The sequence below is a fragment of the Nomascus leucogenys genome, chromosome 8 (genome assembly GCF_006542625.1).
Source record: "Nomascus leucogenys isolate Asia chromosome 8, Asia_NLE_v1, whole genome shotgun sequence".
Lineage (NCBI taxonomy): Eukaryota > Metazoa > Chordata > Mammalia > Primates > Hylobatidae > Nomascus > Nomascus leucogenys.
In genome coordinates, this window is record NC_044388.1 from 97073829 (window position 1) to 97095922 (window position 22094).

At 39.6% G+C, this 22094-nt stretch overlaps 1 protein-coding gene across 3 annotated transcripts in view; it reads right to left on the bottom strand.

Annotated features, from left to right (window-relative positions):
- C5 (complement C5) overlaps positions 1-22094 on the bottom strand; it is a 129274-nt gene that overhangs the window by 26747 nt on the left and 80433 nt on the right. For 2 of the 3 annotated variants that reach the window (XM_030817725.1, XM_003264071.3), the window contains exons 21-28: positions 18579-18806; positions 17297-17357; positions 12258-12347; positions 10636-10848; positions 10117-10192; positions 3669-3828; positions 2848-2943; positions 1071-1242 (exon numbers count right to left, since the gene is read on the bottom strand). In XM_030817725.1, coding sequence (XP_030673585.1) covers positions 1071-1242; positions 2848-2943; positions 3669-3828; positions 10117-10192; positions 10636-10848; positions 12258-12347; positions 17297-17357; positions 18579-18806 — 1096 coding nt within the window. Of the gene's footprint in view, positions 1-1070; positions 1243-2847; positions 2944-3668; positions 3829-10116; positions 10193-10635; positions 10849-12257; positions 12348-17296; positions 17358-18578; positions 18807-21115; positions 21189-22094 lie in introns of those variants that run through there. The other variant, XM_030817726.1, reaches the window with a different exon arrangement.

Genomic DNA, 22094 nt, shown 5'->3' on the forward strand with positions numbered 1-22094 from the left:
GTCTACTGCACAACCATTTACAGAAGCCCTGAAGAGTCTCTCTAACGCCTTAAATGATCTTCCCTTGCTCCCTCACCTTTTCCTTCCCTGATCTCACTTCCTACTCCTCTTCTCATTCCTCTGCAGTCACACTGGCCTCCTTGCCATTCTTGGAGCACCAGGCATGCCCATGCCTCACGGCATTTGCACGTGCTATTCTCCACCAGGTATATCCTTCCAGATAGCCACAGGACTTGCTTCTTCACCTCCTTTCAGCTCTTGACTCAAACACCATCCTCTCAGTGAAACTTAAGCCCAGTCAGCTTGTCTAAAATTACAACGCATCCTCTCACCTTATTTTCTTTCCTTGCTTTATTTTTCTTCATATCAGCCATCACCACCTATTCATAAAGCTTTACTTATTTATCATGTTTGTGTCTCCCCAGTTAGAATTTAAGTTTCATGAAGGCCTGGAAATTGGGGAGCCTGTTTTGTTTATTCCTTTATTCCCAGAGACTGGAATAGTGCCAGGTATACAGGGGGTGTCCAGGGTGTCCATAGGATACTCAATGCATATTTATTGAATAAAGGAATAAATAGAGGACAGGTGTGGTGGCTCATGCCTGTGATCCTAGCACTTTGGAAGGCTGAGGCAGTAGGAGTGCTTGAGCCCAGGCATTTAAGATCATCCTGGGAAACACAGTGAGACTCGTATCTGCAAAATATAAAAAAAACTAACTGGGTTCAGTGGTGGGCACCTGTAGTCCCAGCTACTTGGGAGGCTGAGGTGGGAGGATCACTTGAGCCCAGGAGATCGAGGCTGCAGTGAGCCACGATCATGCCACTGCACTCCAGCCTGGGTGACAGAGCGAGAACCTGTCTTAAAAAAAAAAAGAATAAATATTTGCTGAATGAATGCATGAATAAATGAATGAATAACAGCACACATTACATCGTATTGTGACGGTTTGTTCCTTGAGGACAGGAATTGCATCTTACTCAAATTTGCATGTCACCATCCACTTCCCAGATTTAGCAGACTTTATGTCTTAGTGAACACTCGCTGAATAAATGTACGGAACAAGTTATACCTTTAACCAAAGCTGCTCTCTTCAAAGCTGAAACAATTGAACGAAACTGTGGGTGAGTTTTATCTCCCAGGGAAAGAGCATAGGCAGAAATGGCCAATGTGAAGGTGCTCTGGGCTGGCAGTGTATTTTCAAGCAGAAAGTTGTCAGCTTTAATTAGAGCTGTGTCGATTTTCTGGAAACAAGAGAAGATACTTCAGTTTCTACGTCAAGCAACCACCTATCAATTGATACGAACTACCCTCAGATCCCACTATCCTGGAGCAAGCAATATGGTGATGAAAAGAGGACTGACCTAATGGAAATGGATGGCTTCTCAGTGAAGCAAATCCCTCCGAGAGAAGGAGCAGAGCATAATCTTGGAAGGGACAATGAGGTTGTCCAAATCAGGTTAAGCTTTTTGCCTCTGAATTCTCACTTTCCTTTTAGAGGTTTTGTGCCTTTAGTTTCTGATTACACCATCAGACCTAGCCTCCAGGAAGAAAAGGCACCGAGCATAGACACAACTTTTTTTTTTTTTTTTTTTTTTTTTTTTTTTTTTTTGTGACGGAGTCTCCGTCTGTCGCCCAGGCTGGAGTGCAGTGGTGCGGTCTCGGCTCACTGCAAGCTCCGCCTCCCAGGTTCACGCCATTCTCCTGCCTCAGCCTCCGGAGTAGCTGGGACTACAGGCGCCCCGCCACCACGCCCGGCTAATTTTTTTTTTTGTATTTTTGGTAGAGACGGGGTTTCACCGTGTTCGCCAGGATGGTCTCAATCTCCTGACCTTGTGATCCGCCCGCCTCGGCCTCCCAAGTGCTGGGATTACAGGCGTGAGCCACCGCACCCGGCCCATAGACGCAACTTCTATTGTTCCCTCTCAGCGTAGTTGCAACAGGCACACAGGTTCAAAAGGAGTTACACTTAAAAAAATAAATAAATAAAACAATAAGTAGCAGAAAGAAACCCTAACTGCCAAAGTACTTTTAGATCCTAAGAATGCCTGGGTAAATAGTCCCGATCACTAGTCCTGACACCACCAAAATGGTTGTGTTGGACAAGTAGGCCCGGAGAAAGCCTGCTGCAATGCTGCTAACACCCTGCCTGTCTCCTTCTCTCCCACCTCTACATGCATCTCTCACCCATGTGGCCACTAGGTGCCTGGGAACTAGTCTTCATTGATTATTTTGTCTTGTTAAGCTTTTGAAACAAACTGAAAACAAACGGCTTTGTTTTGTGCTTCCAGTTTTGTAAATCCACTTGAGATTTTCCATCTCAACCTTGGAAATCTTCTATGTTGATTTACTTAGGTGGCTCATCACTTTTCTCCCCTGTTTCCAAGCAAATGTTGTTTGGAAGGATTTGGAGGATACACATTTGCTGTTGCGTATCCTCAGTACTTGCATGATACAGAATGCTTTCACCATAGGGTAACAGTAACATATAAAGCAGGATTTAGCAAAGATAAGACAGAGAAGCTGGGGGCACTGGATCATTCTCCCATCACAGTCCCAGCTATCAGTTTTAGACCCAGCTCTATGATTTATTAACCTGTGACACCGGGCAATTGAATTCACCTTACTTACAGTCCTCAGCTTTCTCAACTGTCGATGAGTAGGTTGGCCTAGGTGGTCTCTAATATCTATCATTGTTCTGAAATCTTTCAATTCTGGAGTTTTATTTTCAAGTTATTGGAAAGAAGGAAAAGAAGCCTTTGAAACAAAAGGTCTTCTGATTGGTGGCCCCTCCAGTATATAGTACAGAAATAGATGATGGGTGTGAGAGAAAGAAAACTCTTACTTACCACCAGAGGGCATATATCGAAAGCCTTTCTAATTCCGATCACAGTAAAGGCTGTAAGATATAAGCTGTTCTCCCGGGCTTCAACAGGCAAGGTACCCTAAAAAGAAACAATGTTTTAAAAGGGGAGTGAAATGGTGTCTTTAAAGTGAAATGACCTGATTCTACTCTGCTTTTTTTTTTTTTTTTTTTTTTTGAGCTGGAGTCTCACTCTGTCACCCAAGCTGGAGTGCAATGGCGTGATCTTGGCTCACTGCAACCTCCGCCTCCCAGGTTCAAGCCATCCTCCAGCCTCAGCCTCCTGAGTAGCTGGTACTACAGGCGCGCACCACCACGCACGGCTAATTTTTGTATTTTTAGTAGAGACGGGGTTTCACCATATTGATCAGGCTGGTTTTGAACTCCTGACCTCATGATCCGCCCGCCTTGGCCTCCCAAAGTGCTGGAATTACAGGCGTGAGCCACCGCACCTGGCCTCTACTCTGTGTTTTAAGCCTTATCTCCCACTCTTTCCCTTCCTGCTTCCCATTTCTCAATAAGCTCTGGGTCTATCTCGATTGAGTGCCTTCACTTACCCATCTCCCTCCGCCCCGTTAAATGAGAGGTCTAAGATATCACTTCTCTGATCTCTAGTGAACGGTCTGAAGATCGCTTCACTTCAGATATTATGGGAAAGACCTTTGTATTTTTTGCTTGTTCACAAAAGGAATTTCTTGCAGAATTACATTTTTTTCCTTCTTCTTCTTCATCCTCCCATAATCGGATGAGAATAAAACTCAAACTGTAAATAAAACTATTGCTAATTTGTGCATTTGGTTTCCTTACCTGTAATTTTATTGGTTGATACTGTGAATTTTCCTGGAAAGATCCATTATCTAATTGATAATTCTCAACCAGCCACAATAAAGAATTACAAATTGAATTTTGGTTCTGCTCTACATATTTATTTACTTGTCCAAGTACTCTTAAAGCAAAAGCTGTTAACCTTTGAGACAAAATCAAATAAATAAATATTTAGAATGCTGAATCCCTTTTGGCTTTCAATTAGTTTATATAACTTTATTTTTTAAAAGAAAATAACATTTTAGAACATACAATTCCAAAGTAAGTCACCATTTTACAAAGGAAGGGAAGATTTTTGGAATACCTCCAAAATATTCGGTAAGCAAATGTGAACAGCACATCTTCTGTGATTACAACATTTTTAGCTAGCACACAAGCTAAAAATTGATTCCTGATGATAAGAGTTACATTCTAAAGTTGAAGATAACAGAGATAAAATAAATAGTTTTGAGTCAAGGCATTGACCTATGAACATGAGACATGAAAGAGTAAATCATAAAATTCTAGATCGTAAAATTTGTGCATGCCATGGAATCTAAATTCCTATCTGAGGCCCCAAGTCCCCTTTCCCAATGTCCCTGGAGTGTTTATCACACTTGTCCTCGAGTGCTGCTATTGACACAGAACTTACTACCCCACAGGAAATTTTAATGATCATTATTACTTAGTCAAAAAGCAATTTCAAGTCTCTACTAATACCCATCAAAGAGTATCAGAGAGGATTGGGTTCAGCCCCCCATAACATCTCTTCACTCTCTCAGTCGCCCAGGAGGCCCCACTCCCCAGGTCCTCAAATATCTGAGACTCAGACCACTTGACTTGCTCTCCCACTTCCCCCACTTAAAAAATTTGTGTTTCCTTTTCATTTTCATTTTTAAAATGTATTTTAAGCATCTTTTTTAAAGAGGTAAAACTCTCACATGATTCAAAAATCCAAAAGTGAAGCCTGGGCATCATAGTGAGACATGGTCTCTACAAAAAATGCAAACATTAGCCAGACGTGGTGGCATGCAGCTATAGACTCAGCTACTTGGGAGGCTGAGGTGGGAGAATTGCTTGAGCCCAGGAGGTAGAGGCTGCAGTAAGCTGAGATCCTGCCACTGCATCCAGCCTGAGTGACAGAACTTTAAAAAAAAGAAATCCATAAGCACAAAGGGATATATAATGAAAAGTCTCCTTCTAGCAGTCCCTGTCCCCCTCCACCTCCCAACAGAAGATGACCATTGTTTCTTGTGCATTCTTCCAAATAGTAGATAAAAGATATAGCCTTCCCATCTACCTTTCCATCCCAACCACACCAAAATAGTGGGAGAATGTTTACATTATCCTGTACTTGGCTTTTTTTCCATTTAGTAATATGCCTTATAGATCTATATTAATACATAATGTTTCTTTGTTCTTTTACAAGTGATTTTATACATTAAATTATAGTATTTTGGTACAGATGCACCAAAGCTATTTAAGCCATTTCCCTTTCTGTAGACATTTAGGTTGTTCTCAGTCTTTGCTCTAATTGATTTACTTAAAAAAATTTTTTTTATATTAATTGGAACTTGCCCCTCCAGAACTAGGTGCCTTTTCCTAATTCTTTCTCTAGAAATATCAGAAATTTATTTTCTATTCTATTGACTTTTAGGGGTAAGAATTGGGAGCTCCTCTCTTTTTAATCCTCCCACACTGCTCTCAAGGAGGAGAAATACTTCTATGGATTGCTCAGGTTCAAGGACACTCACGTTTTCAAAGATTGGCCCACATTTTATACTGGGTCTCTCTTTGGATTTTGGCTTTTGGAAGTCTCTCTTCTTTTAGCAGGCTAGAAAGGCATATGAGCGCAGTTATACGGCCAGGCTGCCTCTCCACTTATCTATACAGCCAGGCTGCTTCTCCACTTACCTATAAGGCCAGGCTGCCTCTCCACTTATCTATTTGGCCCCTGATGTACCCTCCCCGTGCTTTAGTTACATCTTTGAAAAAAGGCAATGGCAATAAATAGAAACAATGGACTCGTCCTTTGGGATCAATTATAAAGATTAAATATATGAACATAGTTAAAATAGTTCTAGATTATAGAAAGTATTCAATAGGTATAAGCTCTTACTTTCTTTTTTTTTTTTTTTTTTTCAGACGGACTTTCGCTCTGTTGCCCAGGCTGGAGTGCAATGGCACAATCTTGGCTCACTACAGCTTCCGCCTCCCAGGTTCAAGTGATTCTCCTGCTTCAGCCTCCTGAGTAGGTGGGACTACAGGTACGTGCCACCACGCCAAGCTAATTTTTGTATTTTTAGTAGAGACAGGGTTTCACCATGTTGGCCAGGCTGGTCTCAAACTCCTGACCTCAGGTGATCCACCCGCCTCAGCCTCCCAAAGTGCTGGGATTACAGGTGTGAGCCACTGCACCTGGTTTTTATAAGCTCTTACTCCTATCTCTCTTTCTCTTTGGTACTCTTGGGTGTCTCATCCCTGGTGTCATTAAGGAGTGACAGTCTAGACAGCACTTCCCTAAAGGTAAAGCAAATACAACTCGCTCCAGCTTTTTGCATTCTACTCTTCCCACTGACCTGTCCCTTGGAGACTGCCCTGAAATTCAAATTTTAAGTGTGACTTGGAGGAAAAAAAGAAGTAGGCTACTTGATTTGCTTTTGTTCCAGACCCTAGGCTACCTCTACAAGTGCTTAATATGGTCTAGTTTAGTTCCTCATGTTTTACAGTAGGGTCTGGGACTAAAAATTTAGAGTAGAAAAGAATTTTTTAGTCACCTTGAAGAGAAATCTGGCAAAATCTGATGAAACTGTAAATATGCATTCCTTATGTTCCAGCAATTCTATCTCCTGGGATATACCCTAGAGGAACTCTCACACATGTGCACAAAGAGACATGTGAAGATGTTCATTATCACATTGTTTGTAATATTAAAATTTGGAAATGGTTGTCCATCAAGATAGGAATATATAAAGAATATATACTATGTGATATATTTGTAAAATAAAATACTGCATGGCAATGAAAAGGAGTGAGCTATATTTACCTATACTACTAGATCTAAAATAACTAAAAAGTATTAAAAGAAAAAGGTAAGTTACAGAATGATAGGTATAGTACGATACTAATTATAATCATTTAGAAATACAAAAAGGGACTGTAAACCCATCACTTCATTTTGGAAGCAAATAACCATTCTTTCTTTTACAATGCTTAACTTTCTTAAACAGTCCTTGCTTAAGAATTCCAGGAACTAGCCATGAGATAAAAATCAAGGTTGCGAAATGTCCCCTGGAGAAGAAAAATACTGAGCAGTTAATCTACAAACCTGTTCCAGTCTAGCTGACCACTAGATGGCCCATTACTCAAGATAATAATCAGAACAAGACACGCTGACCTGTATGTAGCTAACTCTTGCACATAGTTTTCCAAGCCCCTTCCTCTTTAAAATCCCTCTGGCCAGCCTAGGGCATTTGGGATAGTTTCATGACTCTAGTCTGCCATCTCCTTGGGTTGCTGGCTCCTGAATTAACCTGCTTTTCCTCCCACCAACCCTAGCCTCTTGAGTTTGGCATTTGAGCAGTGAGCAGCCAAACTGGAGTTAAGTTACATCTATATGATTTCATGTATATATATATTATATAAAATATTAAAAATGTTCTGGAAAGATGCATAAACTCATGATAGTGAATGCCCTTGGGGGAAAGAAACAGAAATAGGATGGAGGCTTGTAGTTAAAGAGAAACTTCAATATCCACAATGTTCTTTTTTAAGAAAAAAAAAAAAAAGACAAATACAAAAAATGTTCATCGTCATCAATTTTGGGTTTTGCTAATATAAATGATATTTGCACTTTAAAAAATCTGCTTTGTATTTCTCAAGAAAAGTTTGAGGGTATTTAGGTGCTAGACATTTTCTTCTATGTCTATTCTTTCTTTCAAGGAACTCATGGAGTTGGGTCTGTTTCAGTCTTGCCCCAAACTCTCGAAAGGCTCTGAGTGTTTATTGAGAGGCTGTTGCACCTTCCTGTGGGGCTTTCTGCTCTCCAGGCATCTATTTCCCAGGTCCTGCTGTGTCAGTTTCCAGTCTTCATTGACACTCACTCCCACTCCTGCATCCTGGGTTATCCTCTGGTTGGTGTTCTGCAGGGGTCTATGAGCCTTTTATTTATTTTTTTATATTTTTATTGTTTTATTAAAGACAGGGTCTCCCTATGTTACCCAGGCTGGTCTTGAACTCCTGTGCTCAAGTCATCCTCCTGCTTCAGCCTCCCAAAATGCTAGGATTATAGGTGTGAGCCACTGCACCTGGCCCTGTGTGTCTTTTAAAGTGTGTCACCTACACATGGTCAGACCTAATTCTAAGGTATAATCTATGGAACTTGGTAGCTGATCAGAGATAAAGCCAAAAGGAAAGGAAGGAATCAAAAACCAACTGATGATTCTGACTTGATCAATGGGGGACAAAGGGCAGGGTATTGTTGTGCACTGAGTAAAGAAACAGAGAAGTGTACCTGAGGAAGAAAATAATGAATTTGGCACATATTGTGCTTGAAGGACCTTTGGCTCCCAGAAACCTAGAAATGTGGATCTAGGACATTTCCTAACTTCTTAGGAAAGAAGTTAGGCCTTGAGACGTTGATTAGGGGCCCATTGGCCTAGATGTTATGGAAGTCATGGGCAAAAATGAGATCGTACCAGGAGAGATTACAGAAAATAAGAGGGCCAAAGATAAAATTCTGGGAGATCTCAATAGCTAAAGAAAAAAAATTGGCAAGGCATGGTGGCTCATGCCTGTAATCCCAGCACTTTGGGAGGCCGAGGTGGGTGGATCACGAGGTCAGGAGATGGAGACCATCCTGGCCAGCACGGTGAAACCCCACCTCTACTAAAAACACAAAAATTAGCAGGTGTGGTGGTGCGCGCCTGTAATCCCAGCACTCAGGAGGCTGAGACAGGAGAATTGCTTGAACCTGGGAGGCCGAGGTTGCAGTGAGCCGAGATTGTGCCATTGCACTCCAGCCTGGGGACAGAGCAAGACTCCGTCTTAAAAAAAAAAAAAAAAGAAAAAAGAAAATAGAAAAAAATCTAAAAGTATTCTAGGTTGTAAACTCCTTAAATATGTTTCATATAGAACCTACAAAGCAGCTGGCACACCGTTTTTATTAAATATTTTGTCATAGCACGATTTTTTTTTTTGTTTTGTTTTGTTTTTAGAGACAGTCTCACTCTGTCACCCGGGCTGGAGTGCAATAGTGCGATCTCGGCTCACTGTAACCCTCGCCTCCTGGGTTTAAGTGATTCTCCTGCCTCAGCCTTCTGAATAGCTGGGACTACAGGCATGTGCCACTACACCCAGCTAATTTTTGTATTTTTAGTAGAGACGGGGTTTTACCATGTTGGCCAGGATGGTCTCGATCTCTTGACCTCATGATCCGCCCGCCTTGGCCTCCCAAAGTGCTGGGATTACAGGCGTGAGCCACCACACCTAGCCAGTATTTTTTGAAAATAGACTGCCATATGAACTCTTAATTAATTCAGACTATCTTTCCCTCAAATCATCAGAATTTTGGAAGTTATGTTTCATTGAATAAATACTTATTGAGTGAGCATCTACTAGTGCCAGGTAGGTACCAGGCACTAGGGATACTTAGGACTTCCCACATGGAGATTACATTCCAGTGGGGGAGTTACACAATAGTGGAATAAGCAAGAACATTAGTAATCACGCTGAGGAGAAAAGAAATGATATGAGGTGTTGGGAGGGGAGTGGATTGCAATTTTAGACATTATGATATAGCAGAGGCCTCCCTGAGGTGACATTTGGTAAAGACCTGAGGGAAATATGACAGCCAGTCATGCTGATACCTAAGGAGGAGTATTCCAGACTGAGAAAACAGTGCAAAGGCCCTGAGGTGGAAGCATGCCTGGTGTGTTTGAGGAAGGTTAGTGGAGCTGAACTGGAGGGAAAGAGAGTATAGGAGATAAAGTAGGAGACATGAGGTGGAGCCAGATCATATAGAGCTTTGTAAATCACAATAAAAATTTTGGTTTTTACTCTGGGTAAGATGGGAAGCTCCTAAATGGTTTTGAGTGGCATGATCTAACATATGTTTTAACAGGGTCACTTCAGTTGCTGTGTTGAGTATATACTGAAGAGGATCAAGGGCTGAACCCAGAAGACTAAGAGAGACTAGTGCAAGAATCCAGGTGGGAGAGGAAGGTGTCTTGGAACAGGATAGTGTGGTGGAGGTGGTGAGAGGTAGTCAAATTCAGGATATATTCTGAATCCATATCTGCTGGATCAGATGTGAATTGTAAGAGAAAGAGAGGAGTGAACGATGACGAGGCTTTTAGCCTGAGCAACTGGAGGAATGGAGTTTCCATTATGGTTATTATTCTTTAGTTAATTAACCACTATATGAAAATGCAACTCAAAATCTTCTACTTACCAAGTGCTAGCACTTCCACCCTTCCACACGCTGTAAGAGTAGTCAGCATTTCTGTAGGACATAATGCTCAACATCCCTAAGAGGCACAAGAAAAAGAACACGGTGCTTCACAGACCTCCGTTTCTACTCAAAGAACGCTTTATCAGCCCCTGAGAATGGTAAGCTTCCTTTGGTGCTGGGCGGCAAGCATATGCTCTGTGGCCAGCATTGAACTTCTCAAAAGAAGTATATTAATTGCTCGAATTGGGACTCACCAAGTACAACATTCTGATCTCATTCAAAAAGGAAGGAAGTGTTCTGTAGTTTGGAATGCAGGTGCCTTGGCTCTCATCCAGGCATTTTGGTAAGTTGAGCCAAAATGCTACAGAAATAATATTTATTTATATAGTGGAGTCCATCTCATGATTTTTTTGCTAAAATTCTCTTATAAAGTTTTCTATAATTCACAACTTAAATATTAGTTTAATAAAAATATTAGTTTAAAATCATCCAATTTTTATACGAAAAACATTTTTTTACCTTCTTTTAATTTTTTCTTCAGTTTCTGCTTTTCAATTAATGGGTCAGAATGAAAAATGTTCCAATGATTTCCTGTTTCCAGGTAGTGAAAAACATAGAATACTGGGACAACACTCATCAGCTCCGCCTCTGCACTCCCTTTGGGGAGGTGGGTTAGGATATTGATGCCTTCCTGACTTAGAACTGCAGACAAGATCTCACCTACAAGCAGTCCTGAAACAAAAAAGATCAAAGTAGACACATTGCTTTTTATTAACTTCTAACAGTATGTTCTCAAGAGAGAAGAACAACCACCTAGAGATGGTTCTTCCCTTTTCATCTAGGCAGTTGACTTGCTTCTCAGAAATGGGGTGAGAAAAAAAGATCTGGTTAGGAACACGAATTTGAAAGAAACAAAAAAAAAGACTTTAAAAATCACTAAAATATGGTGGTAGGTAATGTAATACAGTGGACTGATTGCTGCAAGAGAACATGGCAAATTAGTTATCATTCAACCTGATAGCTTTAGACATTATAAACCATATTTACCAATCCCTCCCAGGAAGCAAAGCAAAGAGCCTGAACAGGGAGTGCTGACATGACTCTGTCTATAACTCACTGTGCAACCTTGGACATGCCACTTTCTTTTATATCCAACAACAGGGTTGCACATGATCAAAAAGATCCTTTCCAGTACTAACATTTTGTGATTCTAGGGTTTTATCTGACATAAAATGTAGTCAGGACATTCTATCATTTGGTAATATGTTATTGAATTGTAAAGCCTGGAGACTAGGGAAAACCTAGTCATTTGTGCAAATATGACCACTGCAAATGTATCCGAGGGGAGGAGAACCCCTGCTATGGTTTGAATGTATATGTCTCTCCAAAATTCATACACTGAAGCCTAATCACCAAGGTGATAGTATTAGAAGGTTGGGCTTTTTGAGAGGTGATTAGGTTATGATGGCTCCACCGTAATGAGTGGGATTAATAATCTTATAGATGAGGTGTGAGGAGGTTGTTCACCCCTTTTTGCCCTTTTGCCTTTCCACTTTCTGCCACAGGAGGATACAGCAACATATGTCCTCATGGAAACAGACAGCAGCCCTTGCCAAACACCCAATCTCTTGGTGCCTTGATCTTGGACTTCCCAGCCTCCAGAACTGTGAGAAATAAATTTGGATTATTTATAAATTTTGTTATTTTGTTATGGCAGCATAAATGGACTAAGACAACCCCTCTGGGACCAGTACTTCAGCAGAGCAGTGCTGTTCTCTCTAGGCCATGTGCAGGCCATAGGCCTTCTCTTGAGCAGGACTGGCCACTAAGACCATGGAAAGTTCTTTAAGTCTAGAAGCAACTGGACCCCCATTTTAGAGACATCTTCGAGCCAGTGACAGTCCCTACCCTCCATTAGAGGAGAATGAATCTCCATGTAAATCAGGCAGTTGGAAGAAGATAGTGGGAAAAGTGATCAAAGGTTTGAAAGTGGGGATGGGTAGGGGTAGAGCACTCCTAAAGGTAGATTTGTGTGTACTACTGAACACGGAAGTGGAGAAACAGAATAATCATGAGGATGTTTGATTTTTGTTTGAAGCTCCAAGTGAAATGAGAAATAAAAATGGCATTTGTTAATTTACCTTTTACACTCAAAATCCTTTTGATTTTGGTTTTGGGGACCAAATCTAATGGTATCCTGTATGGGAACTCCTTTCGTCTGCTAATGGTACCTGTAATTTAGAAAATTTGGATTTATACAGAGTTTCCAGGGGAAGACTATTTGTAGATTATTTAGAATGTATCTACTTTCAAAGAATATTTCAAAATAAAAGACATAATTAGACTATCAAAATTTTAAAAGAAAGTTAAAAATCATCAAGGATTTTAATCAAACCCTAGGCTTGTATAATCTTATTAAAGAAAGCATTAAATTTGGCTGTAAGCTTCCTGGTCATTATAAGATGTGAAATAAATAGGTTATATAAATCTTATCCACCAGCAAAATATAGCATGCCAGCTTGCCCAAAGAGAGAAAATTGTTCCTGGAACTGAAAGCTAAGAATAACTAACATGTAATTTCTTAATCAACTATATATTGAACATTAGCTCCACAGGGAAGTATGATCTGAAATTCTTTCCACCTTCCCTTCCCAGTCTAGTTTTGATACTTTTTAATCTATGAGCAAAACAACAGAGTTTTAGCATACTGGTGTCAGATAATTTTTCTACTGTGATCACTGGTTTATGTCCAACAAAAGGTAACATTGATCATTCTACTGATAGAGTACCCAGCATGCTACTAAGCTCTTTAAATGAATTATTGCATTGGATTCTCACAAGAATCCTCTATGTTAGGTCTATTTTCGTTATTTTAATTTTATAGATGAGGAAATTGAGGCTTAGAAAGTAATGCGTTCAAGGTCCCAGAACTAGTACAAGTGGAGCTGCAATCCCAACTCCAGAAGTTTTGCTGCAGAGCCCACACTAGTCACCACAAAGAGAATCCACCTCCCATTGTCCTGCTAAGAAAGCGCTCTGGGGGGCAGGAATCATTTCTCATTCCAGCTGTAGTCCCAGCACTTAGCACAGACCCTGGCATATGGAAGATGCTAAAGAAAAATGAGTCACATTTTGCAATTTAATGAACAAGCCACGTGGCCTTCCTAAAAATGCAGGAACATTCCTCATAAAACTTCTTTCTTCATTAACCCTTGATAACTGCAGAGGATATATCAAAATAAAACTCAGTGAAGACATTTAAGAGGTTTGCAGTTTGAATGAAAGAGCATGAAGTTCAAAAAGAGCTTACTATGTATGTGACAATGGGCAAGATACAACCTTTCTTAGCCTCAATTTGTTCATCAGTTAAATGGAGATAACAATATTTTCCTCAAAGGATTTTTGTGGGATAAAAACAATATAGACAAAGAGCCTGGCATACAATTCATGCTCAATTCATGCTCAATGATACTTATTACAGATAGCCTTGAGATTATCTAGATTTGCTCCTTCACCATTTTCTCCATTGAAACCTGCTCTTGACTATTTCAATTCCATTGGCAACTCTACTACCAGGTGGAAAAGGTAAAGAGAAAGTTAAAACTAAGAGAAGTTAATTTTACTCCTCGTCAGTGATCACGGTAAAAGACTCATCAAGGCATCACATAAAAAGGCAGGTTACAGACAGATTAAAACATTTTAAAGTCAAATCTATAAAATTAACAGAATAAAATATCCAGCAATATCTTTGTGAACTAAGAGTAGAGAAAGACCTCTTAAAGATTACCTCAAAAATATATAACCATAAGATGAAATTATGATGGATTTGACTACATCAGAATAAATAATTCCTTTTCAAAACCCATGAAGGCTTGTTGTTGCTCAAAGAGGTACATCAGAGGCAAAATCAAGAAGAAATTTTAAAAAGATAACCCAAATAGAAAATTTAAAAACGTGCAAAAGATATGAATAGGCAATTGACAGATGGGAAACCCAAATGGACAAGTATATGAAGAAATGCTTAAAATCATTAGTAACCAGAAGAATCCAAATTAAAACAATAATGAGATAGTGATTTATACCCATTAAAAATGCCACATTTTAGAGAGGCAAGTGAGGTTGTGGCGAGGCGAGAACCCTCATGCACTGCTAATGGAAGTATAACCATTCTGAAGGGCAATATGACAGGACTAAATGGCATTAAATATGTATATACCCTTTGACCCAGCTCCTGGATATACAGTCCAGGTAAATGCTAACACGGATTTTTCAAGGGAAATATATTGTATATACAGTGATGGATAAAATGGTGAGGGAACATGCTCTGAAATTCTATGTAAGAAAAATGAATTAAGTATACCTATAACAATAGAGTTATTTTTTTATTTTATTTTTTTTGAGACGGAGTCTCGCTCTGTCGCCCAGGCTGGAGTGCAGTGGTGTGATCTCGGCTCACTGCAAGCTCCGCCTCCTGGGTTCACGCCATTCTCCTGCCTCAGCCTCCCAAGTAGCTGGGACTACAGGCACCCGCCACCACGCCCACCAATTTTTTGTATTTTTAGTAGAGACGGGGTTTCACTGTTTTAGCCAGGATGGTCTCGATCTCCTGACCTCATGATCCACCTGCCTCGGCCTCCCAAAGTGCTGGGATTACGGGCGTGAGCCACCGCGCCCGGCCAAGATATTTCTTTAAAACTAAGCCTTGAGTGTAACAACTTAAGACATAGAATAGGATCTATAGCACAATGTTACATATACATAGATTAAAAAGGTACGTACATACAAAACAACATTACCTTTCTATTCAAAAGTATATAGCAAACACATTTGAGTGGGTACATTTGGAAGAAGGGGAATGGGAATGGGGTCGGGGATGAAGGAAAAAATAAAACGAGAGGGGCCTGCCTAAATCAATGAGGATGGTGTGTCAGAAAATGAGGGAGTGAGAAACTTAACTCTCTGCATTTGAGATATGAGATGAGTTGGGAGAAAAGGGCTTATCAGGGACAGAAAGCAGAAACTAAAGACTAGAGCTAGTCTTAGGCATTGAGTCTCTGTGTTTAGTCTTTTTTTAAGCTGGTGTCACACAATTTTAATTACTATATACCGCTTGTTCTCCCTCATTGATATATTTTTTCAGATTTCCTTTAACATTATTGTCCATTATTTTTCCAAATACTTTTTAGCATTTTTTTAACTGAACCCTGTAAAGTATCATAGTTGTATAGTGATTTCAATATATAAATATTAGAAGTAGGCCAGGCACAGTGGCTCACGCCTGTAGTCTCAGCATTTTGGGAGTCCAAGGCTGGTGGATCACTTGAGGTAAGGAGTTCCAGACCAGCCTTGCCAACATGGTGAAACCTGTCTCTACTAAAAATATAAAAATTAGCCAGGCATGGTGGTGAGCGCTTGTAATCCCAGCTACTCCAGAAGCTGAGGCAGAAGAATCGCTTGAAATCAGGAGGTGGAGGTTGCAGTGAGCTGACATGGCGCCACTGCACTCCAGCCTGGGCAACAGAGCAAGACCCTGTCCCCCCGACCCAGAAAAAAAAAAATAAATATTAGAAGCATTTAATAAAATATCTGAAATAAGCTGAACAGAATTTTTATCTTTTCCCTCTTTAGCTCTCTAGAAATCAGGAAAGCTGCCTAAATCCAAGTTGCCTAAAATGTTAAGGGAAAAAAGTCATATGAGAAGATTGGAAAGAGGCATAGATTTTTGTTTTAACCCAGATTTTCTCTAAAGAGATTTATTCCCAGATAAGATTGTTCCTATCCTGTGGCCTTGATGCTCACACCTAGGATGAGTAATACAAGACTGCTCTGGAAAATTGTTTGCAATAATGTCAGCAGAGGAAGCATCTGTGGTGAAAAAAACAAAAGAGAGAAGCCAAGGACACAGAGGCTTTTGAGGCTTGATATAATTGCATGAGGCTAAAACTCTCAAAACTTATAATATCTCTACCCATAGATCATTCACAATGAGCAGGCAAGGAGGAGGTCTGTGTGAAGAAAAAACTGGAGAAACAAGTAAGCATGTGGACACATGTACATAGATGGATTTTACTTTTTATTACTCTACTGAAATAACACTCCTCAGTTCATGATATTCAGCTGAATTAGAGTGTAAAGGATATTAATTCTTTGCTTTCTCAGAGGAAATGACACTGATGATAGTGATCATGATCTGTAAGTAAATTTTTCCCCATTGTTATATCACTGAAATAAAACAAAAATTATTAATACAACATTAAGATAAATTGTAAGCATTTAATAAGAACTACAGTAATCTGTCTTCTTTAGTTGAAAAGAGAATGGTTAACTGGCCACATCCTAGATTTCATAAATACATGTATATGTATTTAGGCCTTGATTAAGTGCTCAAATGTTTGCAAAATTCTCGCTTTGAGAAGATTTGGAATATCTCAATTGAAGGAAAAGTAGGGAAGCAGGAGCAACGAGGAATGGGTTTGTTAAGTGATTAATCAGCATTATTATGTTTTCAAATAATGCATGTTAATCATGTAAATGACTTTTTCTTAGGTGTTCTTTGGACTGTTGGCTCAATAATAATATATTATAAATTATTATCGTGATGGATAGACAATGAATAATATATAAGAGAAGTCATGCAATTGTTACTATTTCAAGGCCTTGCATTCAAAATTAATGGAATTATTATTGTTGTGTCTCAGTCATTCAGATTATAGTAGTTGTACTATAATGCTATCAAGAAAGATAGTGATCTAAGAAGTGGATACTTTTTTTTTTTTTTTGACACAGTCTTGCTCTGTCGCCCAGGCTGGAATGCAGTGGCACGATCTCAGCTCACTGTAACCTCCACCTCCCAGGTTCAAGCAATTCTCCTGCCTCAGCTCCCCAAAAAGCCAGGACTACGGGTGCCCACTACTATGCCCAGCTAATTTTTGTATTTTTAGTAGATGTAGGGTTTCACAATGTTGGCCAGGCTGGTCTCGAACTCCTGACCTCAAATGATCCACCCACCTCGGCCTCCCAAAGTGCTAGGATTACAGGCGTGAGCCACTGTGCCTGGCCAGAAGTGGATACTTCTGATTCTAGACCATTCACATTCTGAAAAATAGTGTTTTAAGTTACATACACACTTCAACTTCTAAAGCAAAAGATAACATATAAAATAAAAAATCATTTTGCCTACCATAAATACCCCTAGGATCCAAAGTAACACCAGAATAGCTTTCCCTTTTGACACCTTCTGGCTAAAATAAAGGCAGAAAACATTCAGTTAAAAACATAAGTTTATATAACCTGAATTCCCTGGATCAACTTTTCTGGACCACTTTTCAAACTAAAAAATTATTTTTCTTGGAAAAGGCAAACTATGTATAAATACTTACATGGATACAAGCAGCAATAAGATTTTATGGCTATTTGCATATTGAGCAGAGCAAACGCTTAAAAAGAAGTTATTTATAAGCCAGATAATTGTTCTAAGTGCTTTATATGTATTAACCCATTTAACCTCTAAAAACCTCTATGAGGTTGGTGTTGTTATTACTCCTATTCGACAGATGAGGAGACTGACACACATGGAAATCAAGTAACACTGTCACACTGCTAGGAGGTGATGGAGCCAAGATTCAAGGCCAGGCAGCCTCGCTCCAGAGACTGCGTGGAACCACAATGCAAGGATGCATGGGAATGTGCTTTGCACAAAATAAGTCAGTACATGTTTACTGAAGTGAATTTCATAGCTGAAAACAGAACTCAGAGAGTGAAGAGCCAGGAAATCCAGTCTGTCATTAACTGGCCATATGACCCTTAGCAAGAATTTTAGTCCTTTAAAAAGTACTATTATTTTTAATTGGTAAATCACACTTATATAAAAATATTAATGTTAATAACATGAATGCAATTAACAGACTGTGGGTAAATTGTACTTAACAAATGATACTTTTCTTCTTTTTTGGGCCTGTTTATTTGTTTATACAATGGAAAGTTTTCTAGACTGTAAGTTCTTTAAATTCAAGGGCCATGTCTTATTTATTGTTTTATCTCCAGTTCCTTGTATAATGTCTGTCACGTAGATTTCAAGACACGTTTTCTGAATGTATTAAGGGGGAAAAAAAGCCTGTGTACCAATTGTACCTGTATGCCAAAAAAAGACGTGTACCAATTGTTAAAATTAGATATCTCTGGGTATGGGAATTATTGATGATTTTTATTTATCTGTTGTTTTTCAGTATTTTATATTTTCTACAAAACAAATGTTATTGTTTTATTAAATATTTTTAAGCACAATTTCAGACTTATAGAAAAATTGCAAGAATAGTACAAAAAATATCTAGAATAACCTCCATCCAGATTCCTTAATGCTTAATGTTTTGTTAAATTTACACTACTGTTTCCCTCTCCCCCTCTTTCCGTGTCTCTCTTTTGCAATAATTTAAGCATAAGTTATTGAAGCATGTTTTTCTTACCACCACTCGTAATGTTTTCACTAAGATTTCTTTTCCAAACGAAGTCTCCAGTGAAAAATTGATGTTGTGAAGGCCAATTTCCAGAGGAAGCACAGTCAATGTCACCAAGTGACTGGAGGAGCCCTCTACTTTCTGGCGCACACATTTGGAGGACTTTGTGCCCTGATGATCAATGGCTGGGCTTTCCGAAGTGCAGATTCCCTCCACAGCAGACATCTTAACACAGAACTGAAATACAAGTGAAGAATTATATCAAGATACACTTTTTTTTTTTTTTGAGACAGAGTCTTGCTCTGTCACCCAGGCTGGAGTGCAGCAGCATGATCTCAGCTCACTGCAACCTCCACCTCCCAGATTCAAGCAATTCTCCTGCCTCAGCCTCCCAAGTAGCTGGGATTACAGGCACGTGCCACCACACCCAGCTAATTTTTGTATTTTTAGTAGAGGCACGGTTTCTCCATGTTGGCCAGGCTAATCTCGAACTCCTGATCTCAGGTGATCCACCCACCTCAGCCTCCCAAAGTGCTGGAATTACAGGCATGATGCTGTAATCCGTGCCCAGACTCGAAATATTTTATCTCTAAAAAAGTTGACCTTGATTATGCTTGTCTGGACACAAACTCTCCACTTTAACAATGTTAAAATAATCCCTTAGATTCTAAGGCATAGAAGAAAGTTCATTTCAGATTTCTTAACATAGACACACAAGTTGCTGTAGAGTTTAGCAATGCAAAGAGATGTCTAGAAAAGTCAACACTGTCGAGCCCAGATCACACCACTGCACTCCAGCCTGGGCGACAGCGAGACTCCGTCTCAAAAAAAAAAAAAAAAAAAAGAAGAAGAAGAAAAGTCAACACTGTCTCAGAAACATCTTACCTTTCTTAGACTGTTACGTACTAAATTAGGTACAGAGCTCATGCTGTTGTGATAGCACTTATTACCCTGTCTCTTTACATGTTTGTGTTTCAGATAGTGGGAGCCTTAGGCTCAGGTACTTTTTCATTTTCATCTTATTCATTTTTGTATCTTTTAGCTAAGCCTCTGGTATTCAATAAATGATGGGTTTCATCAAAGACTGAAAATTCCCTATATTGGCATTCAAGGCCCTGCCCATTATGTCCCCAGCTTACTTTTCTAATTTTATCAACTTCTCATTTGTACCCCATTTTACAACTAAACTCTGGCTCCGGAAAGGCCTGGATTCAATTTTTGGCATTCCTCTTATTAACTGGTGATGGAAACTGGTTGCATGAACTCTCTAATCCTCCATTTTCTCATTTTTGTAATGGGAATAATAATAGTGCCCACTGACTTCTGGCTCAAATAGTGAACATTTTTCATCTTCCCTCCAAATTCTGGTGAACTGATAGAATTGAGAACTATACCCAAAATAATAAATCCATAAAATCCAGAATAAATCAAGCAGGCAAACAAAAGAGAGCACCAGCTATTCAACCACTAATTTTGAGGAATTTCTTGAAAATAGAAAGTTCCTTTTCCCTCTTAACTATCTTCTTGGGAGACAACCACCAGGGTGGGAGTCACCTGCGGCCAGTGATTTCCTTAGAACAGCAGGGGAGGGTGGGGAAGGATAGATATAGAAGAGTCATTTAATACAATTCAGCATAATTGCATTACAAAAACTCTTAGTAAATTGAGACTAAAAGGAACTTTTGAAACTGATAGAAAATATTAAAAAACAGTGGTTCTGGTTTCAGTAATAGCAAAATAGCTTATATTGGGCAAACTTTCTGTAAAAATAACCACAAACTCTAGACAAGATATATATTAAAACAAACAAACTACGTGCAGATACTAGAGAGTGGGAGGGAAAGTGACACGTGGGAGAAGGGAATGACACTGAATAAGTGTCCTGCTTTTTATAGCTTTACCCTGAGGGCAGGTCCCATTGGTGCCTTGGAGTGGCTAAAACCCCAGTAGATCCTGACATCATACTGGTTAGCAACTAGAGGACAAAGTAGGGAATAGTTACCACAGCTGAATAGTGAAGGAACTCCACGTTCTGTGCATAATCCTTGCTCAAACCTGGCTGACCCTTGACCTATGCACAGCACAGATTTCTAGCATCCAGCTAAGGCTAAAAATACTGAACTGAGATTTCAAAGTTTGGAACTGAATCCAGCCTACTGCCTGCTAGCGCACACACACACACACACACACACACACACACACACACAAACAAAAAATCTTCAGAGGAATGTAATAGAATCCAGTCTTTATAATATTTTTATTAATAAAGTCCAAGGTTCAATCCAAAATTACTAGATAAAAAGAAATAAGAAAGTGTAACCCGCACTCAGGAGGAAAGGTAACTAACAGGAACTAAGCCTAAAATATCACAGATGCACGTGTTTCTTATTTTGATATGATGGAAATGCACTGATAACTTAAAGATTAAATAAAATATGGCAGCATAGTGATATGCATGACACTTTAAAATGCTGTCAAGTTGGCTGGGCATGGTGGTGTGCGCCTGTAATCCCAGCTACTTGGGAGGCTGAGGCAGGACAATCGCTTCAACCCAGCAGGTGGAGCTTGCAGTGAGCCAAGATTTTGCCATTGCACTCCAGCCTGGGCGACAGGGCGAGACTCCGTCTCAAAAAAAAAAAAAAAATGCTGTCAAGTTATATATAATTATGTCATTGCAAAGGACATCAAAAGAGATGGCAGGCTAGATTTGGCCCATGGTCCATAAATTGCTGATGCTTGATTTAGTTCATAAAGCAAAAGGACAAAGAGATGTAAAAGATTCAATATGGCAAGTCAATTTCCCTTATGTTAATTTATAAATTCAGGACAACAGCTATGAAAACCCTATTATAATTTTAAAAGGAGAATTCAACAAACTAATTCCAAAGTTTATCTGGCAGAGTAAATGTGTAAGAATAACCTCAAAAACTTTTGAAAAATAAGAATACCAGAGAGTACTTGCTTAATAGATATACAATATAACCACAAATCTATGGTACTTTAAATCAGTGTGATACTGATGTAAACAAAACAGAGGAGAGAATCTATAAATAGATCCACATATATGGAAATTCAATATATATGGGGGCAAGATGACATTTTAAATCAGTTGGAAAAGCATGAATTCCTTAACAAATACTGCTGGATCACCTGGCTATTTGGGATTAGATCCTTACTTCAGATAAAAAAATCTAAATGCGGCTGGGCGCAGTGGCTCATGCTTGTAATCCCAGCACTTTGGGAGGCCGAGGCGGGCGGATCACGAGGTCAGGAGATCGAGACCATGGTGAAACCCCGTCTCTACTAAAAATACAAAAAATTAGCCGGGCGTGGTGGCGGGCGCCTGTAGTCCCAGCTACTTGGAGAGGCTGAGGCAGGAGAATGGCGTGAACCCGGGAGGCGGAGCTTGCAGTGAGCCGAGATCGCGCCACTGCACTCCAGCCTGGGTGACAGAGCGAGACTCCGTCTCAAAAAAAAAAAATCTAAATGCTCACAAAAATCTATAAAAGTACTATAGAAAATATA